General features: G+C 52.0%; 3 protein-coding genes across 3 annotated transcripts; 1 reads left to right on the top strand and 2 right to left on the bottom strand.

Annotated features, from left to right (window-relative positions):
• Positions 1-5394, top strand: MOB1A (MOB kinase activator 1A). Its single transcript, XM_032204171.1, has 6 exons — positions 1-68; positions 1396-1562; positions 2405-2498; positions 3657-3790; positions 3916-4079; positions 4673-5394. Exons 1-6 carry the CDS (start codon positions 55-57, stop codon positions 4748-4750), a joined length of 651 nt encoding a protein of 216 aa, XP_032060062.1. The 5' UTR covers positions 1-54; the 3' UTR covers positions 4751-5394.
• Positions 5395-5647: 253 nt separating this feature from the next.
• BOLA3 (bolA family member 3) lies at positions 5648-6739 on the bottom strand. Its single transcript, XM_032204172.1, has 4 exons — positions 6680-6739; positions 6453-6576; positions 6202-6290; positions 5648-5817 (listed from the first exon to the last, which is right to left on the bottom strand). Exons 1-4 carry the CDS (start codon positions 6713-6715, stop codon positions 5752-5754), a joined length of 315 nt encoding a protein of 104 aa, XP_032060063.1. The 5' UTR covers positions 6716-6739; the 3' UTR covers positions 5648-5751.
• A 5726-nt stretch (positions 6740-12465) lies between these two features.
• TET3 (tet methylcytosine dioxygenase 3) lies at positions 12466-26476 on the bottom strand. The gene is made up of 10 exons (XM_032203975.1): positions 26273-26476; positions 21019-23032; positions 18048-18138; positions 17599-17692; positions 16777-16985; positions 16446-16596; positions 15883-15972; positions 15627-15764; positions 14766-15102; positions 12466-14357 (listed from the first exon to the last, which is right to left on the bottom strand). Exons 1-10 carry the CDS (start codon positions 26474-26476, stop codon positions 12607-12609), a joined length of 5079 nt encoding a protein of 1692 aa, XP_032059866.1. The 3' UTR covers positions 12466-12606.
• Positions 26477-27380: the final 904 nt, after the last annotated feature.

The raw sequence follows: 27380 nt of genomic DNA, 5'->3' as shown, positions 1-27380 counted from the left end.
CGGCTGCGGCGGGAGCGGCGCCGCTTCCCCTCGGGCCGCTCGGCGCCGCTCGCCATGAGCTTCCTCTTGTGAGGGCCGGGCCGCGGGGGGCTCCGGGGAGGGGGCGCGGGGCGGGCTGTGAGGGGAGGCGGGGAGCTGGCGGCGGGGGCCTCGCGAGGGGCTGGGGGAGCGCAGCGTCGGTCGGGGGAAGCCTCGGGGGTGGCGGCTGTCGGACTCGTGGCCCTGTTCGGTGCGGAAAGGTGTCGGTTACCAGCTGCAGGGGTGAGCTGCGGCACGGCCGTGTGGTGTGAGTGCTCCGAAAGGTTTTTAGCTTTGGAAGCCTGGCGGGCGTGACGGAAGGATCGGTGTCGTTTTGTGGTGTGGGGAGGGGCCGAGCGCCTTCTTTCTGGGGTCGGCAGTGTGCTGGGTCTGTGTTTCGGGACTCTGCCTGTGGTCAGCAATGTGCTGGGCCTGTGTTGTCTGCCTGTGGTGTGACAGGAGGCAGTGGCTTGGCTGAAGAATGAGCTGGGTTGAAGGGTCTTTTATTTCCGCTCAGAAGGTTGCACATAAGCAGTGTGCAAAGACATCAGGCCATGCAGTAATGCTGAACCAGGAAGCTGGTGTGAAGGGTGCGTGAGCCAAGCACGGCTGGTTGTGTACAACGAGGGGAGGCAGCAGACTAGCGATGAAGCATATGTACCCTCCTTGATGCTTCAGCTTGCACCACCCTAAGTCAGAAGCAGAGTTGGCAAAGGCTGAGAACAGGACACTGTAGGCTCTGCTCAGTCTGAAAGTTAACATTTTGTGGTTTGGAGGCACAGAAATTCCTTCCGCTCTTGGCAGTATCAGCTTTTGAGCACGGGTCTAAAGCCAGTACTCAGTTCAATGACCTGTGTCCCTCTGAGCACCCTGCGGAGAGCAGCTTTGGCACTGTTGTAGGGGCATGGAGTTGTGCAGTGGCACAGATGTTGCAGAACACAAGAGACAATTGCAACTGCTACAGTAATTTGTGTTTTAGGGCTGGAGTCTGTTAAATTGGTATTTTGAGCAGATTGTTTCTGTGGTGTGTCTGAGTGTCTTGTCTTTGCCCTGTCAAACTTGACCCAGTCAGCTGGTGGTTTTGTTTCCTGGTTCCTGGGTCACTCTGAATGTAACTGTTGCTGATCAGTTTTTAGGCCTTTGCACCAAATGTTTATTACATGTAAAAAGGGAAGTGTGCACACGGCTGTTGGAAACACTTTGGCCTGAGCATATGATATGTTCACCCTGGCAGGGGGATGGGAGGGGTAAACAGCTGGTGTTACCACAGCTAAAAGTGCCAAATGGCAAGGAGTAATTCAGCTGTATCAGGAAGGAAATATTTCTTAGGAGGGATTGCAGCTGACAGATTAACTAGAAATGTTTCTGTTTTGTCAGTGGAAGTCGATCTTCGAAAACATTCAAACCCAAGAAGAATATTCCTGAAGGCTCCCATCAGTATGAACTCTTGAAACATGCAGAAGCCACCCTGGGGAGTGGTAACCTTAGGCAAGCAGTTATGCTGCCAGAGGGAGAGGACCTTAATGAGTGGATCGCAGTTAACAGTAAGTCCTATGAAAAAGCAATCCATCCATGTGTGGAAGTGAAGTGGGAGGAATACAAATGTTTGGGTTTCATCCTTAAGAGAAAACAAACAAACAAACAAACAAAATAATAATAATAATAATAAACAGATGAAGTTCACATCCTGGCTAGATTCTGTTTAACTAGGTAGGGATAAAAGGAAAGTAAGTTGAGTGTCAAAGGGGTTTTGTGCTCTGGAAGCAAGCAAAAAATCAAGAAACAAATACATACTATTGTGGTTTTGGGGTACATTTTCTTCAAGTTCCAACTTGTAAAGATGATTAGGTTTGTGAAAGGTTATTTTTAGAATTAGGAGTAAGCCTTGATTTTGGAATTATAAAACCAGTAGTTAGTGCTGTTAGCTGCAAAAACTGACAGTAAACAGCTTGGGTAAAAAATTGAACTGTATTCTTCAACCATATTCTCCAGGTTTGTGTTGGTAACTTAGGAGTTGTATTTTCTTTCTTACAAAGGTGGCTGGGAACTAAAGCAGTTATTTCAAAGTTACAGGAAGTTAGGAGGTTATGTACAGCTTAATGCCATACAAATAAGTTAGGGGCAGTAGCCAGAAATTAAAAAAAAATAGATTTAAAAAAAAAAAAAAAAAAAGATCAAAGCTGACTGAGAGATTCATGTTCCTAGATGGTCAAAGGGTCTTGAAGTCAGCCACATGATGGTGTGTTTGCTTTTGTGGAGGGCTTTGCAGTATGTTCACCCCTGTGATGGTGATCTTCGGAGGCAATGTCAGCTGAATGGAAGCAAATTGGTGCTGCAGTCTGCTTTGTTTGCATTTTGGGTAAAATTGATACTTTTTCATTTACAGCGGTGGATTTCTTCAACCAAATCAATATGCTCTATGGGACCATCACAGAGTTTTGCACAGAGGCCAGCTGTCCGGTCATGTCTGCTGGACCAAGGTCAGAAGTTTATGTCAGTCTACAGCTGCGATTTATGTGTTGGGGAAGTGGATGGATGTTCAGGTCACTCAAGTGTGTCAAGAAAAACTAAAAAAGGGAATCAGATGTGTCTGGATGGTGTTGGGGCACAGCATCATTCTCCTGTAGAGTCACTCATCTGCATGCGAAGTGATGTGGTCCATTAGGGAAGCCGCATGGTATCAGTAGCAGATTTATTTTAAGGAAAATAAGAGATGTAACTTTGAAGTGGCAGATCTTTCTGTTCGAGTCATCTCTCAATCTGTTGTCTCAGAGCAAGTGCTCCAAGAGGTCATTGCTTGTTTTTTTCTGAGTGAAAGTGATTGAAGAAGATTGAAAGGTTGAAGAAGAGTATATATGATGGTTCTGAACTTAAGTACTTTGAGTTGAAGCAACAACAGCGTATCATGTTGGTAAGGTTGGTTGAGGCTTGTTATTTGGGACAGCAGCATGGAGTCTGGCTGTTGAGCAGTATATGTAGGGTGCTGTGTAAAGTCCTGCCCTGCTTTTCTAACCAGAATTATCTAGATCATAAGTTCCTGTTTCTATATTTGGGGATATTTCCTGTAACGACTTCCTGTTTAAAGTGCAGTGTTCATTTTCACTTGTTGGTGGTTGAGACATGACAATTGAAACGTGTTTTTTTTTCCCTACTGTACAATTTTGCAGAAGATCTCTGAGAAGGGAGAGTTCCATGCTACATAGTGTTCTGATAGAAATGTGCCCCTGTTCTGAGGAGCTGTGGATTTATAAGCATGTGTCACTTTGAGATGGTGGCTTTTAAAAGCTTTTGGCTGACATATGGCCTCAGGATGGGGTCTTGGCTATCTCATGTGTTGGTGTGCATCTCCCCGAGGGAGTGCTGAATTCTCCGTTGATGTCTGAAAACTGTATGATTCTATATGTAGTAACTTGAGCACTGGGGTTTGGCCCCATCACGCACCTCATTTAAAGGAATGCTGATGTTGAACACAGTTGAACATCACTTGTGAGGGTTGCTGCAGTGCTTCTTTTGCAGAGCACACCTTACCAAGATAAGGAGGAAGCTGCAGTGCCTTGTTGCCAGAGTAGCCACAACACAATGAAAATGTATTTCTTTTACTCATATAGCAAAGATTTTTTTTTTCGGTCTCCCAACAGATATGAGTACCATTGGGCAGACGGCACCAACATAAAGAAGCCGATAAAGTGCTCAGCTCCAAAGTACATTGATTACTTGATGACATGGGTTCAGGACCAGCTGGATGACGAAACCCTCTTCCCTTCAAAGATTGGTAATTGCAACTGTTGCATGATGCAACATGCCTTGTATATAGGACTGAACCACAGTGCCACCGGAAGGTCTCTTTTTTACTTCTTAACAAACTGAAACTTATCCCCGCATATTGGTGGTTTTCAGGCGTCCCTTTTCCCAAGAACTTCATGTCGGTGGCAAAGACCATCCTGAAACGGCTATTCCGCGTGTACGCCCACATTTACCACCAGCACTTTGATTCTGTCATGCGGCTGCAGGAGGAGGCCCACCTCAACACCTCCTTCAAGCACTTTATCTTCTTTGTGCAGGTAAGTTGCAGAACAATTGGTCACGTGCCTCCACCAGGGTTTCTTGTTTCCTGATTTGCTTTTAAAGGGAGTTGGATTTTAAGAGCCTACTTGCTCTTTGAAGGTCTACAACAGCATTGTGATGGAACACAGCTCAGCTCTCACCCTCTTTACCATGTGAACCATACAGCAGTGTCATCTGGGGCTTGTTTTGATTTTTGTGCAAGATGGCTATAAAGGCTTCGATTTCCCTCTCTAATTTTAAGCTCACAAAGGGTCCGGACTTCAAAGAGAACTTGGGGTTTTGTAGCTCAGTAACCGACTCTGAGGTAGCAGCAGCACCTTTTTCACGTTGCCCATTATTTAACAGCCTGTAACTGTGGGTGACTCATTGAGCAGCCTCAACAGTGCAACATGGTTTGCCCAAAACACTTGAATCTCTCTGCAGAGAAATGGGAGAGATGGCTGCAGTAACGTCTGCATGGGAATTTATGCCAGCACGCATTTATGCAGCTGGTTCCCAGTGCATGTGTGCTGGCTGCACCTGGAGCCTTGTGTTTTCTAGTGGCTCTTTCAGCAGTGTGTTTAGTTCTTGTGATGCTTTTTCTTGCCAGGAATTTAACTTGATCGACAGGCGGGAGTTGGCTCCACTGCAGGAACTGATTGAGAAGCTAGGCTCCAAAGACAGATAAACTTTCCCCAGGAGGACCCCATTCAGTTTCTGGTTGTGGCTGTTCCTTTCTGCTTTGTACACCAGCCGTTCTCCCTTTCCCCTTCACCAGTGCAAGCCTCAAAAAGCTGGATGATGTGCTGGCTGGCGTTGCCTCACCTCAGTCTTGCAGGCCTTTGGCAAAACAGTGCTTGTACTGCACAGTGGCAGCCTGCATTGTTTTATAACTGGTGGCTGAGCTGTGGTGACTAGTGCTGCTTCGTATGTTTTTTTCTAAGCTATGTACTCAAGTCTGGCAAGAATTGCAGTCTGGGGCTGACACAGAGCTTGTAGCAGGTTGCTTTGTTTCCCACAGGCATGGGTGAAGTTCCAAAGTGCCACACTGCTGTTTTCAGTGCTGGAGCAATTTCACTCTGGATCCCATGGATACAGAACCTGGCCTACAAGCAGCCAGCCTGGGCGCTATAACCAGCACATGCTTCCCTTAGGAAAGAGCAGCAGTGGCACACCTTATTTTTGGAAGTGCTTTTTTTGGATTTAGATGCACTTTGGCCAAGAGCCTTAAGCTCCGCCCATGGCAGCATTGGGGGGAGGAGAAAAAAAGTGCCTGTCAAGGGGAGCCTCTCCCCTTGGTGTGCAGAGCAGCTTTTTTGTCCCCAGCTGGGGGGGGGGGGGGGGGAGGGAACATGACACAGGGAATGGCAGGGACCATGTGTGGCAAGGCAATAAAGTTTCTTCTTCCTGTTCTCTTTTTTAATGGATGTCTTGTCCTTGTTCCATGCACTGGTGCCCTCACAGCCCCCACGTGTTCCAGTTGAAAACAACCCTAAGAACATTTTCCCTTGAAGGGAGTCCCCCTGGCTGGTGGCTGTAGCAGCATCCTACTTCTGCCCCCCAGTTCTGGCTGGTCCAGAGCCTCTTCACACACACAGTCTCCAGCATCTTTATTGACCAGGCCATTCCCGGCAGCTGCACAAGTCCCCTCACATTCCCCCCCTTCCCATCACAGAGCTCAGCCCAGTATCAGGGCTTTGGGGTGGAGGTGAAGATGCGCAGTCCATGCATGTTCTTGATCTCTTCACGCAGTGCCTGCAAGAGACGAACACAAATACTAAGTCCCACTTCAAGGTAAAAGTGGGTGGCTTTAAAACACCAAGTACTGAGTGCTGAAGTGGAGCTCCTAACTAAGTGCTGTATGCATGTAGTGCTCAAGTGCAAATGCAGTGTGTGCTGTGTCAACTGCAAGTGCTGTGCGTGCAAGCAGACTGCATGCAGTGCTGCAACATACACACACAAGCAGGATGCAAAACTAAGCAGAGACAAATGCTGCATGCCCAGGCCATGCAGACGTGGTGCCGCAGGAGCGTGCACGTGCCAACCACTGCTGTGTGCATGCCGATGCTCGGCTGTGCGTGGGTCTGCAGCTCAGGTGCCGTGCACCGGCTGCTGCAGCTCGCAGCTCGCCGCCCTCACCTGGTTAACCATCCGGTGCTGCTGCACCATCCGCTTCTCCCTGAACTCCTCCGACTCGACGTGGACCTCGTACATAGCGCCGCATCCTCCTGCAAAGAAGCGCAGCCCCGCGGTGCGGCCCCCGGCACAGCGCTGCCGCCGCCCGCCTGGCCAAGAGGCCCCCGGCAACCGCCGCGGCCGGGCCGGGCTCAGCCCCGCGGCGGCGGAGCGCACAGCACGGGGCGGGGGTTTAAGGGGAGCTGGTGGGTTACCGGAGATGTCCACCACCCTGATGGCGGAGGCGCGGGGGAACTTCTCCCGCAGGACGCGGGTCACTCGGGCCTCCCCGTCCGTCCGGGAGGTGAAGCTTCGCCAAGGGCCGCACCGCAGAACGAGCTGGGGCGGGGAGAGGAGAGAGGGGGCGCAAAACAAACGAGCTGTGACACCGCTCCTCGGGGCCGCTCCCCGCGGCACGGCCCGGGGCGGCCGCGCCACTCACCGGCCCGCGGAGCCGCAGCCCCGCCGCGGCGGCCATCTCGGGCCCGTGGCGGCCTCGGGGACAGGCGGGGAAGGGCTCGGCGCAAGGCCGCGGCCGCCTCGCTTCGCCCCCTGGCGGCCCGGAGGACCCCGGCTGCAGCCTCGGGCCCGTTCTGCCGCCCCCTGCGAGGATCTCGGCCCGGCCGCCCGCCCCCCCGGACCCCTTGCCGTGCCCTGCTTGACCAGCCGCTCACCCCCCCGCAGACCCAGCCCCGACCTTCCCACCCACACCTCAGAGCGCGTCAAACCCCCACCGAGGCCCAGCCTCCCCCGCTCCCCGCAGCCGCGACACCATCTTGTCCCCCGCAAGCGACACACGCAGCCCCCCCGCCCCCCCCCAGGGTCCCCTCCTCACCCCCACCTCACCGCCAGGCAGAGACAAACAGAACGGCCAAGTTTGAGTGCAAAAAATAAATATAAAATTTATTAAAACACCCACAATATTTTAAAGATATCAGGAATAATACATCTCGCAGCCTGGTCGGCTGCGTGTAACTTAGAATAAAATACAAATTAAAAAAAAAAAAAAAAAAGAAAGGGAAAGGGAAAGGGAAAGGAGGGGAAGGATCCATACATGGAATTCTTAGGCATCCTAAAAATAAATTTACCAAAACACTGGAGGTGAGGGGAAAAAATAGGGCATTAAGAAACAAACAAAAACCACACACAAAAAAAAAGGGAAAGAGGGAAAATTATACAAAATAAAATTATCAGCATAAATTTACTGTCCTAGAAGTATCTACAGTTTAATACACATTAATCCTATTGCCTTGAGACATGGGAAAATCTACCGTTCCTCGATCCGCCCCGGAAAAACTTCATTTCAAGTAACCACAGTCCCGAGCCGACCAAGAAATCTTCAAGTGTGAGTCCTTGGGAGCCACAAGGACTTTGCGCGGTGCCCCCCCACCCCCCTGCCTGCCACCGTCCCACCTCCCTCATCAGCTCTCTAAAACCCGAACAAAATGTCAAAAAAAAAAAAAAAGCAAACAAAAAATAATAATTAAAAAAAACACCTCCAATCAAATCCCGAGCGCTGAACCCAAGAAAATGGCGCTTTTTTTCCTTTTATTACCTATTCACTGCTCTGCAGTGCAAAACCCACCGCCAAAATGCTTCCAGGATAAAACAAGGCTGAAACTATGGCAGTTTGTAATCCCTGAAGGATGCAAAAATGAGGAAAAGCCTGGGTAGAAAGGTATAACCAAAAAAAAAAAAAAAAAAAAGGAACAAACACCGCTGCAAAAGGATCCCTGAATTTGGAAAGATTTGCCCCAGTTTCACTTGCCTTCGCTGCCATGGCGCTGCGGGGTGTGTGTGGGGTTGAGGTATTTGCCTTGGTTTTGGGGCGTGGGGGAGCTGCTGCCCCCCAACTCACAGGAACCCAAAGGAAAAAAGTAGCACCAATGAAACCCAACAAAATGCAAAGGGAAAAAAGGGAAAATAAAGAGATGGGAAAGTGTGAAGCCCAGCTGTTACCTTGCCATGGCTCCCCCTGTAAGCAAACCCCTGTTGTTTCAGGGAGGGAAATTAGCTGCAAGGGATGGAGAGGTGCTGGGCACCGTGTCAGGGTACTGTGCCAGCGTATGCCCTCATCCAGTGTTGTGCAGTGCCCATGCACAGTGCTAGTACGACATGACTAAGCGCCATATGTGTGCACTGTGGCTGTGCACCAGGTGCAAGCACCACGTTCAAGCACTGTGCCTGAGCATTATGCCTGAGCACCATGTACATGCATGGTGGGCAAACAACAAGTCTAAGCACCATGCCCAAGCACCATGTCCATAATGCTCAAGCACCATGTTCAAGCACTGAGTCAGCTAACTATGGGCAAGCACTGTGCCTGAGCAACTGTTCCTGAGCACCATGTCCACACACTGTGCCCAAGCACCATGTCTGTTTACAACATCCATGCATTCTGTTCAAGCACCATGTCTGTGGACCATGCCTGAGCACTGTGACCAGTGCCTGAGCACCATGGCCATGCCCTGTGCCTGAGCATTGTCTGAGCACTATGCCTGTGCCCTGTGTGCACACAACACACCCACAGACCAGGCTGTGCACCCTGTCTGAACACAGTGCCCATGTACCATGTCTGCACGTACAGCTAAGCACCGTGGCTGAGCACCATGTTCACACACCCTGACCGAGCACCAAGTCCACACACTATGTCTGAGCACTGCAGCTGAGCACCATGTTCACACACCCTGGCTGAGCACCAAGTCCGCACACCATGTCTGAGTACCATGGTGAAGCACCACGTTCACATGCCCTGACTGAGCACCACAGTCAAGCACCATGGTCACATATCGTGGCTGAGCACCAAGTCCATGCATCCTGCCTGAGCACCAAGTCCACACACCGTGTCTGAGAATCAAACCCAAGCACCATGACCAAGCACCAGGTTCACACACCCTGGCTGAGCACCGTGTCCCTGGTGCATGGCTGAGCAAAGTGCCCAAGTATCACATCCACGTACTGTGGTTGAATAACACATCAGAAAACTGCACCTGCCTGCCCTCTTGCTGGCTCCCTGGCCCTGTACTGGAGGAGAATGAAGCCACTGCAAGCAAAGGTGCCTCCAACACTTCCGCAGGGCACCGATCTCTGTTTGCATAAAAACAACACACTCCCATCACTCTCAGAGTTGTCGCTCCAGAAAAGTAAACTTCCTTCTCAACGACATTGCTTTTTTTCTTGGTTCTCTAGTTTCCTATATACATTAGTAGCACCACAGCAAGATGGAATCAGGCAGAAGCATGATACAGTTTGTTAAAACACCATAGCACCATTTTAATTAGAAGATTTCATTTAATAAAAAATATGCCTTAAAGAGCCCACAAAGCATATTCCAGTATTAAAAGGAAAAGTCAGCAATTGAGGCACCTCAGGGATTCTGGTTTCTTTCTCCTTCCTGAGCCTCGTCCTGAGAGCGCCAAGAGGGGGAGCTGCCCCCCGGAAACGCTCCCTGTCACCCATACAGCTCCACAGGCTGAGGTGAAGCATCATGGCCTGAAACGCTGAAGTGGGTGGAAGGAGCCTGTTGGGCTCCCTGCGTCAAGATCTCCCCCGTGTTTCCATTGTGGGTGTTCTAGCACCAGTGTGGCTGCAACCTGCTGCAAAGTGTTCCCCGCCACCACCCCCACCCCCACCCCAGCCCCAAAGCAATTAAAATGCTGCCCCCAGCAAGTCCCGCCACCCACCACGCGCCACTACGTCCCCTTAATGCTTCAACCCCCATGGCTTTTGCGCGGGTGGGACAAGCATGAATGCTAGCGCTGGTACGGATAAAGAAAAAGATTTCACTTAAAACAGACTCTCAGCAGCAAGGGATAAAGAGCTGTGCATAGTTTTCTAGTTTTCATATAAGAAGTCTGAAGCATGCTAATTTTCAATGACTGAGATTTGAGGTAGGTTATACGTATGTAGTGTAAAAACATGAGACTGCAGCAGTTCTCGCTCCCAACCCATGCACAGCTGCCGCTGCCATGGTGTCCCTCCCCCCCACCCCCCTAAGTTTGGACCAGTTTGAGCCTCCCTTTGAGGCAGGGAGGGAGACGCCATGCTGGAGTGAGCCCCCCGAACCAGAAACCTCCAAGGAAGCAGGACTTAGACAGGTTGTATGGACTGAAACATTCTCCAAACACACCCCTTTCTCCCAAACACCGCAAATTTCTCGCTAACATCATCTATGCGAAGCTTTCAAGGCACCCCTGCGACAACCTACAATGTGGAAGTCAGACGAGACCTGGGCGAAACAAACCGAGGCCGGCACCCGAATCCGACCCCTTTTTTTGCCCTGTGAAGATCACCACCACTATGCCACAGCCAAGCACCATGGTACACAGCCCCAGGACACACAAACCTGTCCATGGGCTTCCCTAAAATTTGACTTGCCATAAACTCTACAATCCTGATATGCTATTGGGTACTTGTAAGAAAAGCAATAATAGATCATTGAGTTTCCTTGTCAAATATATGCAATTTTACAGATTACAGTTAAAAAAAAAAAAAAAAACTATGAAGGACGGACAAAGCATGTTAAATATTCTGCCAGTATTTACAGTTCTCCCACAATTATCTTGTTTAAAACATACTGCTTTTAAGTTGTTGGGAAGGGGAGAGGGAATTTGCTTTTTTTTTTTCAGTTTTGCTTTCATTTTTACATCTAGGTGAAAGTGCTTTTAAAAAAATTCTTTCCCTATTTACAGGTTTAAAATCAGACTACATAAATGTTCAGGCTGTTTTACCAAGATCCTGCTAATCTGTGCCAGTGCGGAAGGAACAAGGGTTACAGTAAACACAAGGTGATTTCTGCACGGTGATGGCATTGGCTTTCGCTCACTCGCTCTCCAAAAGGCACCTGAAAGTGCAAAAGCAATGACTGGGGACACTGACACCCAGCTTCGGTCTTGGTGGGGCCCCAGCTCCTGCCACACCACCTGCCTGGAGAGCTGCATTAGAGCTCGCCTGCCCCAGCACAGCTTTGGGAGACAGAGGCAGGCGAAAAGCCTCAAGTGAGATTGTTTGAAAAGCACCACGTGGTTGTTGTTTTTTTTGTTGTTGTTGCTGTTGTTTTTTTGTTCTGTTTGTTTGTTTTGCGGGAAGAACGGTGATCCATAGGAAGGAGAGATGATGGCACCTGGGGAGAGAATAGTGCCATGCTCAAGCAGTGCTTGCCACCAAGCTGGCTCGCTCAGAGAGGCCGCTTGCATGCACAATGAGACTGGCACATTTGGAGAGTCAAGTCTTGGATTCACTCTTCCCAGAGCCAATCACATGGAGAAAGTCCCCCAGAGACTGAAAGCACCAGACTTTAGCAACAGTGATGTACAGAGAGCAACACTAGCTATTCACAGTTCTGTGTTGTGTTTTTTTTTTTTTTTTTCTGTTTTGTTTGTTTGTTTGTTTATTCCAATTGGCTCCTTGGAGGTGCAGCCACCACTGAGCTGCTCCTCTTCTCCTTGGGGCCACTGGCAAAGGAGCCCCCAGATCTGAGCGTAAGCTTAGCTCCCTGGGAGCAGCGTCCTCACCTCAGTGCTCTGAGCCCAGAGGTGTCCTGAAGTCTCCAGTGCCAGGAAAAGCGCCATCCTGGCAGAGCCAAGCTCGCCAGCAGCAAAAAGCCAAATGTGAGCACACCATTCCAGGACATACTGCCTGCAAATGGGCCTCCCGTATCTGTAAGAAAGAACTCCTCGAGTTGCGAAATAAGTATTGTAGGTCCTTGGAAAAAAAATAAAATCAGATGTTCAGCGTGTCCAGCTAATAAAGCACGTTTCCAGGTGACTCTAAGATGCAATCCCTGCTAGTCTCCATGCATGGGAGCTGGAGAGATTCACCTCTTGCTTTGTTAAGCTGGTTTGGTGTTTGGGTTGTTTCCTGGGTATTTGTTGTTGTAGTTGTTGTTTGTTTATTTGTTTATGTTTGCTTCTTTTTTGAAGATCACCTTTGTCATTGTTGTTGGAGTAAAACAAAAAAATTCCAATAAATATGTTTTAAGTGGAATTAAAAACTTTTCCTTTGTGAAAGGATGCTATAAACTTCTCTCTCCATTCTTGCAGTGCACAAGGATAGATTAAAAAAACAGAGATATAAATATTAGATTACCAAAAAATGCCAAAGAGCATTGTTCCTTTGTTTTTTCCCTACTTCTCACCAAGTGCAGCTTTCCAATGGCTTGCACCCGAGTTGGTTTCATTTTTTCCAAGTATGTGTTGGGTTTATTTTGCTTTTCTGTTTTTTGTTTTGTTTTGCTTTTTTTTGTTTGTTTGTTTGTTTGTTTTGTTTTTTCTTCTCCCCCATGCCTGAGGAGAAAGCACCACAAAGCAACACTGGTGCTCCAGTGCTGCTGACTTTGAGGTAAGATGGGCTGTGGCAGCTGCCTCCGCCTCAGATCCAGCGGCTGTAGGGGCCTGTCACCTTGGTGTAGGCATAGGAGGACACAGTGATGGCAGAGTTGGTGGGGATAGCCACCGCCTGCCGCGTGGGGACCAAGTCCCTCCTCTCCTTGCTGGGCGCCTCGGCTGCCAATGCACCACCCCACTTGCGCTTTTTGGCGAAGGCCTTGGCATCCTGCTGGAGACCGAGGCGTGCAGCCTCCTCCTGCCGGGCACGGGCGCGCTCAGCCAGCTGCTTCATCTTGGCCTCCCACAGTGCCAAGCCATGGTTGGGCTGGTTCAAGTTCTTGTGTTGGTAGAAAACCAAGGAGATGCGGGTGGGGTGGCATCGATTGGGCTTCTTCAGTGGAGTGGTGGCATGCAGCTCACGGCGGGCGCATTCAATGAGGATGGAGCCATGGGCAGGTGCCACAGCCACACCACCAATGTTCTCATCCAGGAAGTTGTGCTCACTGTCTGACCACTCCTCCTCTTCTTCCTCTTCTTCCTCCTCTTCCTCCTCCTTCACTGTCTTGTCTGGCAGCTCCTCGATGCCCTCCTCCAGGCCAAAAGGATCCCATGGCTTCTCCCTTTGGGACCCCACCACACCCTTCTCATGCACTGCTGCCTCCCACGCCTTTTCAGGCAGCCCTGGGATGGGTGCCGGTGTCCTCTGCTCCTCCACCTTGGCTGAGCCCCATGGTTCCTCGGGGAAGCTGGGCAGCCCTGGCAGGGCTGAGCTGAAGCCCAGCGGCCCCAGCTCCCAGCCCTTGTCCCGCAGGGTTGGTGTGCCTGCACTCGCCAGCACTGCCTCGCCCAGCTTGCAGGGGCTCCATGGTTTTGGCAGCAAGCTAGAACCACATGCTGCTGCTGCTTCTCCTGACAGGACATCAGGCCACTGCTTCTCTGGCAGAGGCAAGCGCACGGCAGCATCAAAGGTGCTCAGCTTCTCTCGTCCACCTGAGCCTGTGGGGCTGGTGCCTGGCACCAGGCTGCTCCACGAGCTCTCTGCCGTACTAGTCCTCTCAGGAGAAGACGCACCTCGGGACACTTTGTATGGGCTCCAATGCTGCTCTGGGCCTCCACCACATGCTGGCACAGGGACAACTGGAAGGGCCAGGTCAGTGCTGGGTACAGCTGCTGCTGCACTGGGAAGGGGCTCAATGCTGGGTGGGGGGTCCAAGGGCTCCTGCTTGATGGCCCTGCTGCCAAAACAGTTCTGTGCAAATGGTGGTGCATCCTCTGAGCCTGTGCTAGTCCTGTGCACCCCAGCCACTGCCTTCTGCTGGCTGGCATACCGACTGGCCCGCTCGTAGGTGCGCTGGTGATGATTTTTGCTCCGGACATTGTGTGGGATGGGCTCAGGGAAATCTGTGTTCCTGTAGGTGTGATTGAGGTTCTCCTGCAATGCCTGGATGTTGGGCTTCTTCTCATAGGTGTTGTTCACCCTCTCGGTTGCCCCATAATTCAGAAACTGCGAGGGGAATACATGGTTGCTGGAAAAACCATAATACCCGAAGGAAGGAAGCGTGAACTTTGAGTGAAACCCATTCACAGAAGGCAGATTGGGCTGTGCATAGTAGGAATGGTAAGAGTAAACACTGTTCATGCTGTAAGGGTCAGAGGGCCGGCAGCTCCCTAGCACCGAGTAGCTCTCCACCACCGCATTGCCGTTGTACTTGAAAGCGTTGTAATGGCTCTGCGGCTCCACCTTGATGGAAGGTTTCAGCGGCTGTGGGGGGATCCCACTTTTCAACGCCACACCTGCAGGCACAGCACACACAGCCACTGTGACCAGCTAGCCGAGAAGGCCATCAGCAGGGACCAGGGACCCCAGGCCCCCAAAAAATCAGTTAGACTCAAAAATGCAACACCAATGGGCTTGCTGGCCAAGCACAGAACTCAGCTGCAACTAGCATCACTCTGTGTGCTGGCAGCAATTCATTCCCATGAGCTGAGCTGCAGCAAGATAGCAGGTACCCCAAAAGCCATGGTGCAAATGCAGGCACCACAGTATAAGCCAGTAATGCCAACCTGCACTCAGCGACACTCCTGCAACCTCTGGCCCAAGAAAGCCCCCACCCACTACCCCCCAGAAGCCACAGGGGAACATCCCTTCACATGCTTTCTGGACAGCTTAGGGCCATGGGACCTCAGCTCTGTTCCCATTACCTGCATTTTGTTGGAGTGTGGGAAGTTCGAGCGCTTCCTGCTTGATCTTCTCTGGTGTCATCAGCTTCTCCTTCTGCAGCTTCTTCTTCTCTGTGGCAGCTTTCTTTGCTTCCAGCTGCCTCTGCCGACAGGATTTGGCAGGTTCAGGTAGCTTGCGGACCTCACGGGGGAAAGATGTGAGCACCTGGATGGCCCCACTGCCCACCTTCGCGTTTTGGTTCTCCTCGCTGCCAAACTCATCTGTGCTGGACATCTTGTAGAGGGGGAGGACGTGCAGCTGTTCATCTTCAGGGATCTTCCCTACCACGCGATTGTCTTCTTTTGTCAGCGTGCAGACCTGGGAGGAGCGCAGGGTGCCATGAGTGTCCAGGACTGCCAAACCCTTGAGATGCTAATGAATGCAGCCCAAGGGGGACAACGGCAAAATACCCTCCTCAACACAAATCCGTATCAGCCTGATGGCTTCCCAGGCTTCCACTGGTGCACACCCCCAGCCCACACCACTCCCCAGATGCTGACTGGAAACCTCCCGTGGAGTTTGGGTCAGACAAGAGCAAACACACAGTTCTGACTACCACTTTGCTTTCAACTAGCAGGGATAGCTTCAGCACCCCACAGATGTATTTTCATTTGAGGGGCCTTTCTGCTTTCTTAAGCAATTTCAGCATCAAAAAGGGCATTGCTCCATGAGTGCAAGCACCGAGGACCAGCCACCAGAGTCATGCAGGTAGGAAGGGACGTGACAGAGGCTCAGATATCTCCACTCCAAAGCGCTCCCTGCAGGGTCCAGCTGGATGTCAAGCAGCTCAAAATGCAGTGAATGGGGAACCATCCTGAAAACCAATGCCAGCGCCTGCTTACCACTGTGCAGCCATTGTAGAGGTTATGCTGATCTTTGTGAGCATGAGCACAGAAGTCCATGCACGCTGTCACCCCTGAAAACGGCCTCCCCTCCTTCAAGCCCAGACGGCAATCTATTGCGACATCCTCGTTGGTAACCTAGAGGAAGAAGGAGAGGGCTCCAGTTGCCTGAAATCTGTGCACCACCACCCCACTCCTGTTTCTGCTGACTGACAGGTTGTGGAGACCACAAGAGGATGAGTAAGTGGCCCGATACCTGGTTTTGGTAGGCCTGTGGTGCCAGCCTTTTGTAAAGTGGAGCAACCTCAGTGGCCAAATCCTGAAAGCTTTTCCGGAGCAGCTCTTCCTACAATAGGGAAGATAAAGCATTGATGTACAGGAGGACATCACTCAAGGGTTTCAGCAGTGGGGATGCAATTAGGGGTGGAGCCCCTGTACACCACCTTGTGTCCAACTCGTTCTGCTATGTCTGCCATCACACAAAGAGCACAGCCCAAATTTCTGGTGACATCTTGGCTATTCAACTTCCAACCAAAGTCTCTTGTGCTTTTGCTTGCTCAGCCCAAGAGCCCTCTGCCCCTGGGGTTTCTAGAGAGACCCCTTTTGTGTCACCCTGTAACGGCTCTTGGCAGCAAAGTCCTGGGACATCAGTGAGAGCCTTACCAGGTCAGACTGACTTTCTTTTCCCCACCATTTCATGAAAAATACCACAAGGTACCCTGTTCTCATGCTTTCTCCTCGCCAAATTTGGAGCCAGGGTTAAAAGGAACCCACTCTCCCTACCCTCCACTACTGCTCCACTCTGTCTATGTCACCCACCTCTTTGGGATTGTCCCCCACCAGCCTGAATTTCCGTGGAGTTTTGCTTCGGGCATATTTGCAGCCATTAAAATACATGCTCCAAGAGCAGCCGAAGGAGAAGGAAGCACCGCAGGTGTTGGGGTCCTTGCCTTGGCACGCACAAGTCCGGCTGCAGGAGGGACATTGAGAAGGAGCGTCAGCTGCTGGCACAGTGAGAGCAGTCCCTTCTGGGGATGCAACAAAAGCCTGGGTGGAGTGTAGGGAGTTCCTTCACTGGTTTTAGAAATACGGGAGGGACACCTCAGTTGCCATTCCACCCACTTCCCCAAGCCGGCATGGTGGCACTTACTCATCATTCAAGCCGCAGCGACGGCTGGTGGGGTTGCCATACTTGGTGAGGGTGTCAGTGAGCTCCTGGTATAGCGTGTCACCCAGAGTGCGGGGAATACCCTCCCAAGCCAGGATCAAGATGATGATTACGGCATTCTGGCAGTGGTGGCCAGCCCGGTGACGCACCAAACACAGCAGCTTCTCCTCTTGGTTGTGTCTCCGGATCACCTGGAAAACAGCCAGGCCAAATCAGACTGCCCTGAGAGGAAATGTTTCCCAGGACGGGGGGCAAGAAGGCCCCCAAAAGCGGGTGCCGGCTACCTTTTTATCATTCCTCAGGAATTTGGGCAGCAGAGCTGTGAGTGTTCCCATGGTTACCTCCTTCCCCATGGGTTTTGGGGTGCCAGGGGGACACGCTGCCAGCCTGGCCCCGAGGATGTGTCATTCGGTGGGTGCCACTGGGCAAGTGCAGGAAGCCCTGCATAGTTTTCCTGGGGGTGGCTGCAGCTTTTCCTTTCTCTTTGGCTGCTGCAGCTCGAGCATCTTGCCTTGGCCTCCCATGGCCACTACCAGAGGGGACCTCCTTGTCCCCAGGCAGAGAGGGGACAGAAAGGGAGAAACAGTGAGTGTAGTGATAGGACAAGTAGTAATGGCTTTAAAAAAACCCTTTTTTTTTATTTTATTTTAAACAGTTCTCCAGACACGGATTTGATTTAGTGGCACTGATGAAGTGTGACGTGCAGGCCCAGGGACCCCTAAGACAGCATTAAGTGGTGCCATCCAGGCACCCCCTTCTGCTACAGTGATGCCTTGAGGAGGCTTGGGGTCCATAGGCACTCACCCACTTGGCGATGGGGCAGCCCCGGGAGCTTTTCCCCTCCTTCCCAGTGTAGATGACCTTCTCAATGCGGATGGCCTTGCCCTTCTCACCATACCTGCCAGGGAGACACATACTAGCTGCACACACCCTGGCGAGGACCAAGAGGCACTCACAGGGCCACATGCAACCTCACAGGCCCTGCTCACCCCCATGCAATCCACCGAAGGGACTCCTACCATGAGTACCCACATGCCTGCACAGGCTCCCACCAGCACCTACAAGCATGCACTTGACCTCATGAGGACATACGTGCCCACAGAGCCCCATGCACCCTCACAAGGCCCCACACACCTTCTCGAGCCCTCCCCTTGCCCTCAGGAAACCCCCAAAGCCCTCTCTGATGGCTCCGCATCCTCAACATCAGAACTCCCCTTTGTCTGCAAGGGGTCGGGGTGGGACGGGGCCCTTACCGCTCCTCCATCAGCTCCCGGATGGATGCCACAGTGGGCCCCGAGCCCAGGTGGGTGTAGTATGGCCCCTCATCCTTCTCCACAATTTGTTCTGCAGGAAAAGGAAGGGGGATGGGGGAGACAGAGATTTTGGGGTTTGCATGTCCACAGGGGGCTCTGACCCCATGGATGCCAAATTCACTCAGATTAAGCACTTCTGCACCAAAAATCAAGCATTTCCCCACTAAGGGAGCCTAAGCAGGCACCCTTGCTTGCAATTGCAATATATGGCATTGAGTGTTTTAGGACTGGGGAAGTTTTAGTCTGGATTTATAGCTCCTTTGCACCCCCAAGGCAGCGAGGGACGTTGGCAAGCACTGGTACCAAAACCTCAATACTCCTCCTCCTTATAGGTGCTTCTGCAGCAGAAGAGGAGGACAACAGGGTCCTTTAGGGGTGAAAATCACTGCAAAACCCATTTCGAGACAGTCCCAGCTATGCTCCATCCCCCAGCAAGGAGCAACTTGAGCTAATGCATGCAACAGCGAGGGGTGAAGCCTGAGAGAGGCCAAAAACTACAAAAATCCTGCGTAGTTAATGGATAAGCTTGTTTTTAATGAGAGAGGAGTGAGTCTCTGTTTCTGACCCTTCTTTCAAAGCAAGCAAAGGAGCAGAGCTTTCCACCATGCAGGGTTTTCCCTGCAGCAGGGGCTGAGACACATGGAGAGGGAGGTTTCATCACACACAGGAGGGCTGAAATGATGGCAGGATTTCAACAGGATCTGATTTTTGAAACCTTGTAGGGCAAGCCACTTAATAACCTAGCTGTCTCCCACCACCACGTATCTCTCTGCTGCCCCTGGCATGGGAGATTTGCTTGGGCCACCCGAGCATGCTCTGTTTTGAAGAGAAGTGATTAGCTGCAGGGGCCACCTCAGCACATGAACCCTTGGACCCCCTCTACTCTCTGCCTACCTGCTTACATGATGTTCACCCACCTGGCCCCGCACACTGCAACTGGACCAGCCGGATGCTATTGAAACCACCCCAAGATAATTTTAGGACTGAAAACTGCTGCTGCCTGCTGTCTGGATTGCCTGGAGGATGTGGGGGTGCTCTGGGTTGGCTGAGCCTGTGTAAGGCAGGAGCTGCTCAACAGGGGAGAGGCAGAAGCAAGATCACACTACCGCAGAAGGATGCTTGGGCTACAGCCTGCAAGCAACACAGCCCCAGCAGCAAACCCCCTCAGGGCTTTTTGGGCATGGAGGTGCCAGATGGAGAACTAAAGGATGCTCCAGGCAGCTGCAGCAGCACAGGGGTCAGTCCCCAGAGCACAGGGATGCTCAAGCACCGCTGGGTCAGATGCATTTGGCACAGCGGGCTAGAGCTGGTCTGTCTTCCCATCCCTCTGCTCTCAGCCCCATGATTTTCATTCCTGTCATGTCTAACTGGCTTGGCGCCAGGGCTAGGAGAAAGCAGGGCTCAGCTGGGCTGCAGCTGTCCAGACAGAGATCAATACAGGACACGCAGCGAAAGCTGATTTTATTACAGTGTCTAACAGCACAGACACCTAATAAAGCACCAAGCCCTGACTCCTACTTAATTGCTTTCTCTCACAGCTTTTCCTTGAGAAAATGGGGAAAGGTAGAGGCAGGAAATCCTTCCCCAAAACCTCTAAACCACATTGAAAAAGAAAAGCAACGCAAACCTTTCCTGGCAATGGATGTAAAACTCCAAGTTAAGTTTGAGCAGCTCCAGAAAAGCCTTTCATTTGCTCAGTGTCATTTGGGCTAATTACTGCTGCCATTTACAAGCAAATAAATAAATAATCATATGCCTCACTAATAAAGTGCAGTTTGTGCTTGGCTTGAGGCCACCTCTCTCAGTAGCATAGGGGCTTGGTTTTCCTGCACCCACTGACCCCAAATCCTTGCCTTGCTCCTCACAGTTTAAATTTGGAGGGAGAAGATCCAGCTCCATGCACTTTTGGAGAAAGGGACAGTGGAAGGAGATGGACTGCAGAGACCAAGCAGGAACTCTCCAATACCTCCTGCGAAGTCTAACAAATGCCAGCAAAAAAAAAAAAAAAAAAAAAAAAAAAAAAAAAAAAAAAACACCACCAAACCCAGAGTTCTGCATCTTTCAACACATCCTGGCAGGGACAGCAACTGAAAGAAACAGCATCCTGGTGGCAAATATGGCCCCTAAAACAGTACAAGCCAAGAAGAGATGCTCTTACTTTGAGTAACCCACTCCAGCTAATTCAACTTACAATAGCAGTAAGAACAAGGCAAGGTTCTAGGCAGGTTGGTGGTGCTGGGGCAGTCATGTGCCCCTTTATGGGATTTAGCTGAACAACTAAGCGGAGGTAAAATCAACAACGCTTTGGTTTTGCTGCTCTTCCAGCCTGCGCCAGCACAACCAAGTCAGACACCACCACAGTAATGCCATGCTCACTTGGCTTTGGCCACCTCATCATAAAAATAAGAGAGAAGAAGAGAAAGACCAAATGTACCCCACAACCAACACATGAGATCTCTGCAGCCTCAGAGTTTTGCCATAAAAACAAATTCCACACAAAGCTGCAAAGCAGTCTCAGTCCTCCCCTGTCACAGACACTGTTGGGGTTGGATGAGACCAAAATACCCATCTCCCATTTGGGAGCAAACCCAGAAGCAAATCTTGGTGCATTTTTTTTTTCAAGTTTGGACCCCAAGATAATGTCTGTGTGGGTATGTTGATCCTACGACAAAACAGTTGATGCAAAACAGGAGCAGGAACATGCACAAAGCCAAAAAGAGCAACATCCCCAACCCTTAACAAAAACAAAACAAAACAAAACAAAACAAAACAAAACACTGTTTTCCTGGCATTGTGGCATCACTCTTACTTATCCAGGGGAATCCCACCCTGCAAACCCCAAATCCCACTCTGGACAGCTTGAACTGTGCTTGCCATTGCCCCAAGACCCCCAGCAGAGCTGCTTGCTCACCGACACAGTCACAAGTGGGGAACTCTGCCTGTGCGCGCTTGGCTGGGGTGTCCAACAGGCTCTTGGTCGGCGTGTCCAGGTATTTCAGTGGTGACTCCAGGAAACCGCTGAGGGTTGGCGTCAGTGGCACCTCATCCTTGGTGGGTGTCCCCTCTGCCTCATCAGTGTTTTGGCTCTCCTCAGAGTAAAAGCATGTGGTTGACACCACAGTGATAGCACCAGAAGACTCAATTTTGATCTGTTTGGGGGACCGTGAAGAGAAAGCATGCTCCAAAAGCGGTCCCTTCCCTGGTGAAAGTGAAAAGCTTTTGGAGACAGGCTGGGGAGAGCTGCTAGAGGCCAAGGTGGTGGTGCTGGCAGTGGGGGGCATTTGTGAGGCTGGTGCCGGACCCCCCCGCAGCTCAGCTGTCCCAGGAGGCTGCAGGTTGAAGTTCTCCCCAAATTCAGCCTCAAACTGCCGGATGAGCTCTTCCAGCTTGTCATCCACTACAATGGGGGCTGGTGGGGCAGACAGCACTTCTTCTGAGCCAGACGAGCTTGGTGTTATCGGCAGGTGGCTTTGGGGGCCCCCCCCAGGGGCACCCCTTTCCTGAGAATTGGGAGTGGTGGGCAGGGGTAGTGCAAGAGACTGCTGGAGCGGGAAGGCAGGTGGTGGCGGCTCGGTTTGCATCTCTTCAGTTGGGGGCTCAGCAGGTGCCCGAAACCCCTCCAGACTGATTTGCCAAAGGGGCAGGAAGAGCGGCTGTGAGTCTTTCTGCTTGGGCTTCTTGATCTGCACTTGCTTGCGGGCTGGCTTTTCGGGCTGTGTTTTCTTCTTTTTCTCTTTGGCCTGCTTTTCAAAGGGTTTGGGTGGCCCAGCCAGGGCACTGGGTGCCCACCAGCCAGGCGGCCGCTCTGGGGGGGCCACGGCTAGGCTCTGCTCAAGGAAAAGGCTGCGCTTGTGATGGAGATGCTGCTGCAGGACCAGCTGCGTCTTCTTGTGCAAATTGGGCTCCTGCGGCAGCGGTGGCACGCGGGGGCCGCTTGCTGCATCCTTGGCAAGCGCTCGTTCAGGGGGCTTCAGTGCCGCTGTTGTGGGGGCTTTGCCAGCCTCGGGCCGCTTGAAAGCTGCCTTGATGTAGTCAGTATTGCCCAGAAGCTGCTCCAGCTCTGCCATGGGGTCTCTGGTCCCTGCCAGAGGCACCGTGCCAAAAAGCGGCTCTGGTGAGGCACCAGGCTGTGTGAGGAAGCGGGGCCCCGGCTCTGGTGGGACAAGGGGCCCCGGGGGCAGCGGGGCTGAGGGTTGCCCATCACCACTGGGTTGCGGGAGCGCGGCTGAGAGCTGCGTTAGGGCTTCGATGGCAATGGCTGTTTGCAGGCTGATGTTCTTCTCCTTGGCGATGTTCAGTGCACTTTGGGAAAAGGGGAGGCCATCCGATGGGCATGGCTCAGCGGTCTCAAGCACCGGCTGGGGAGCAATAGCACCTTTCTCAGGGGGTGGTGGGGAGGCCGGCACCGGCTCCTCGCCCAGAGCCGATTTGATCTTCTGCTCCAGCCACTCCAGGTAGTCGGGGCACTCAGGGCCATCACAGTTGCAGTTGGGGGGCTTCATGCCATGCTTGGCCAAGGCAAGGGCAGCCTTGAGGGCATGCAGGTCCTCTCCCTGTGGCATACCGTCCTGCGGCGCCAGCACCTCACTCAGCCCTCCCCTGCTCATCTCGGTGTCAAACTTCTTGTACAGCAGCGAGGGAGAGTCCAGGGGAGGCAGCCGGTAGGAGGACACAGCCTCAGCCACTGCCGAGAAGGCCACCAGGTTTCTGGCATCCTCCAGATGGGCTTTGCCAGCAGGGGCCGACTGGCCAGGCAGCCAGCTGCTTGGCTCCATCAGCGTGCTGCCCCCCACCTCTGGCTGGCCCCCATTTGCCAGGCTGAGCCCGTTGCCCTCATTCAGCTTTCTTTCTTCGACATAGTTAATCAGCCCTTCTTCCATTTGGCCTCTTCTGGGGCCATCAACTGGGTCGCCCCCCGAACCTGTCTGAGAATGGGGAGAGTGGAGAGGTGTAAGCACCCCTTGCAACAGTCAACATGCGCCCAAATTCCTCCTTCCACCCCTGCAACTTTTGTCTTTCATCCATTTTACCACAGAGCCCCACAGCTTGAAATGCAGCCACTTCTTTTCATCCCCCCCGCACCCTTCCCAGCCCCATGCCACCCACGTCTCCCACCACCCAGTTTCAAAATTGCTCATGGGATGTTTCAGTATTTCCACCACCTGCAGAGTGTGTGATGAGACAGGGTATATGGGAGGGCATCCCACTCCCAGCTGTGTTTTCAGGAGGTCCAGCCCTGCTGATGCATTCCTTGGGACCCCCTTCACAGCGCCATGGGATTGTGGGGCTTCGCCTCACTTTACCCACTCCTTACAGTGGGAATGAAGCTGATGCAAAGCATTTTGCTCTGCTTGCATCCAGATGGAGCAAAGACCATCAGGCTCAGGATGAGCTCCTTCATCCTCTACAAATGTAGCACTGAGCATTGGATAAGGTCACTGCAGCTCCAGGGCTCAGCAATGAAGTTAGCAATGGGGCACTGAGCCCAAGTACTGCTGAAGGATGCATCATGGAGACGGGGGAAGCTGGGCCCATGTGTGAAGCAAATATGCTGTCTGGGAGTGTTTCACCTGGAGAAGCCATCCTCCACCACACAAAGAAGCCGCCAAGTTGTCTGTGCCAGTGGCAGGGGCAGCATGGGGATGATTTCACCTTGAATAACCCAACCCCATGTCAGCACAGCTTGCCAGACCCCAGCAACATGGAGCAACAGCACCAGAATCCAGAAAACCATCCTTGTGCCACCTGTCAGAGATGCCCACCCAGAGACAAACTAGCCACATCCAGGGAGACCATCTTCCCAGTGCCAGGGCTCACACATCCCTGTTTAGACCCTACATGGGCTTTGCAAGAAGCAGGGAGGCATTTCTGCACTCGGTGGTTTCTCCCCTCTCAGTTAATGCCAGGGAGGACGGGGTGCAGTACATTTAGCAGTTTGCTGGTCACAGGAAAGCTTCCTGAAAGTTAAAAATACAGCAAAGCTCACTAGGAAAAAAAAAAAGAAATGGACAAACTAAGCAAAGGCTTCAGGCAGAACTTCTTGCCTCCAGCACTGGCTCCACAGGAAGGACCTACAGCCCTGACGCTCCAGGAGACCCCAAAGTACAGCTTTGGCATGTGAACAAGCTGTCAGTGGTGAGGAGCTTCATTCAACCCTTCCAATGCCAGCCCTGCAGCTTTCACAGGAGCAGTCTACAGGGAGAGATGAAGAGCAACATGTGCACGTAAGCATGGCTGGTTTCGACACAGATAAGAACACTGCTGACTGCAGCAAAACCAAGGAGCAACCACTCCCTGCACAATTCAAGACTTCACTGCCCCAAAAATCCCCCCCAGGGAGAAAACCTGGTGGGCAAAACTCACGGGCAGCACAAGTCAGCACGGTGTGGGTGCAAATTCGCGCTGCCCCTCTCTTGGCATGAGGCATACCCCCATGCTGCCACTGCTTTCAAGGGGCTCTAGTGCCATCTCCTTGCTGGTGATGGTGGGGACTTGGAGCTTGGAGCCACGAGCAAAGGGACCGGTCCATCAGGTCAGGGAGCAAATGCATTGCTGCTCATTTGCAGGGTGGGGACATGCTGCCTCCACGCCCCATGCCAAGTAACATGGTGCAAGGAAGACACAGCCTTGTCCGTCCTTCCCACGCTGACGCCCCAGCCAAGGTTTTTCCCAAGCAGTACATAGTGGCAGGGAGAAAATGTTATGAAACCCCCTCAAAGCAGGAACGCTCGTGCCCTGAAGCGTTCGTGGTGACGCCAGCCTGCAGAAATGGTGTAAAACCTGTTTAGCTCTGGGCGTGGAGCGAACGTTGGCCCCAAGGGTTTTCTGGGGGTATCGGGTGGATGTGGGCATGGGAAGCCCCAGAAAACAGCTGGGAACACTTCTAATGCACCCCAAATGTGGATGTCCCTGAAGCTACTGTCCCCAACCATGCACTACATCCATCACTACATCAGTGAGTGAAGGAATCAGCCTTGGGGTAAACCTCCCAAGGCATCAGGGCCAGCCGCGAAGAGAGATAAGGAGCTTCCCCACCCTGCCTGGATTCCCAGACCCTGCCAAATCCTCCTCTATAACTGGTTTCACAGGGAAGCCCTGTCTCAAACCTGCCCTCATCCAGATGGAGCTTCAGAATCTTTTCCCCCTGCATCCATCCCTCAGGCATCACCTCTACCTGCCCCAAAGCTGGCAGGATGCTCACACCCCTTGGTGTAAACACCACAGCAAAGCCACTGGGTCAGGATGGGACAGCAGCTTGGGCTGGCCTTACACTGTCTCTGCCACCACACTGCTCCATCCAATAAATCAGGTTCTAGAATCAGGCTGGGGATGCAGGAAAAAAGTTCATCCTGCAAATGCATGGCAAAACCCATCCTGTCAGCACTGAGCCAGTGCTACATCCTGTGGTGCTCCCAAAGGGTTAATCCAAGAGCTGCCACCATCCCCAAATCCATGGGGAAAAAATACATTTTTTTTTCCTGGCTCTCCCACACGGCTCCTTTTGTTCCCAGAGCACCACTGGGGTGGAGGGCAAGCACAGTGGGAGCTGTATTTATGGCCCCGTGGGATTTTCATCCCGAAAACCAACAACAACAACCCAGCCCCAACTCACTCCAGCAGCATACGAGGAAATCCTTCCATTAATCAGCGCTGTTTGCACCTATTCCTCCGCCACACTGCCCATTTCCCCACAGAAAGCAATGCCTGCCCAAACCTCCATCCGCCTGCCCCGGGAAATAATAAAAGCTGAGGCAGGGGGAGGAGGAATTAAAATAAAGAGAAAAAGCAAGTCTTTTGGTTCAGATTAGCTCAGTTGTTTGGCTACTGCACAGTCCGTCTTGGATCCTTGGTGTTTTGTAAAAGGGGGAAAACCCCTTTGAGGAAGAAAATAATTATCTTTTTTTGTTTTGTTTTGTTTTTCCCCCTTTTTTAATTTTTTCCTTCTGTTTTAAATGCCTTCAACAGAGGGGGAAAAAAAAAAAAAAAAAAAAAACAACGACAAAAAGCAGCAGCAACCACACCACACAACACACACAGAGCCCTGCTTGGATGCTTTCCAGCCTGGGCTGTGCTCCCTAGGACTGGTCTGCAGCCATCGGTACCCGCGCGGCGGGGGCACGGTGCCGGTGAGCAGGGCTGGCACGGCTGGGGCACGAGGCACTTACGTCTGTGGGGCGGGCGGTGAGGCCGGCAGCGGCGATGGCACCGGGGAGGGAAGGAGCAACGAGTTTTTCAGCCTCAGCCGCCCCAGCCCTCCCCGCCCCCTGCAAACAGCTGGAGGAGCCATTAGCCCCAGCGCCGCACGCACGTACGGACAGACGGACGGATGGATGGCGGAGGGCTGCGCGCTTGCCTGAAAGTACCAACATCTTGGCCTGGGCCCAAAGGGTGCCTCAGTGGGGGGGGTCCCACCCCCCCAGCCCCTCTAGAGCTCCTGCAGCCCAACACATGCAGTCACCCATACATCCAACAACCTATATATATCCTGCAGCCCTGCATATCCTTCAGCCCCGTATATCCAGCCATCTTATAGGTCCTGCAGCCCTATCGATCCTGCAGCCCCATATATATCAAGTGACACGACGCAATCAGCAACCTTGTACATCCAGCACTCCTATGTATCCTGCAACCTTGTATATTCAGCAAATTGTTATATCCAGCAATATGCATATCCAGCAGACCTATATATCTGGCAACCCTACATATCCAGCAACTTTATACATATGACAAATTGTTATATTCAACAACCTATACAATCTGTGGACCTATAAACCTGCAACCCTATATATTCAGCAACACTACAGGTCTTGCAGCCCTATGTGACCTCCAACCCTATATATCAGGCAACCCCATATATCCAACAACTTGTTATATCCAGAAAGCTATATATCCAGCAGACTTACATATCCAACAAGCCTACACATCCAGCAGCCCTATACATCCTGCAAATCTGTATGCCTTGCAAAAAAATAATAAAAATTAATATATATATATATATACATGCAGCAGCCCTATACACCCAACAGACCTATATATCCAGCAACTTCTTACAGGGACAAGGTGACCAGGTGCAGTGCTACAGCCACTGTAGGGGACAGAAACATAGCCACCCCAGGGCAGATTTGACACATGTTGGCAGGATCTGTCCCAGCAGGGAATGTCACAGGCAACATCTGTCCACAGTTGTACGGTGCTGCCCCATCGCCCTGCCACCCCAGCCATCTCAGGGGACAAGCCAGGATCTGCCTGCCCAGAGGGACAAACAGCGATCCC

The sequence above is a fragment of the Aythya fuligula genome, chromosome 27 (genome assembly GCF_009819795.1).
Source record: "Aythya fuligula isolate bAytFul2 chromosome 27, bAytFul2.pri, whole genome shotgun sequence".
NCBI classification, from domain to species: Eukaryota; Metazoa; Chordata; class Aves; order Anseriformes; family Anatidae; genus Aythya; species Aythya fuligula.
Note: the sequence above shows the minus strand (reverse complement) of the source record. Positions and strands in the feature narration are given on the sequence as shown.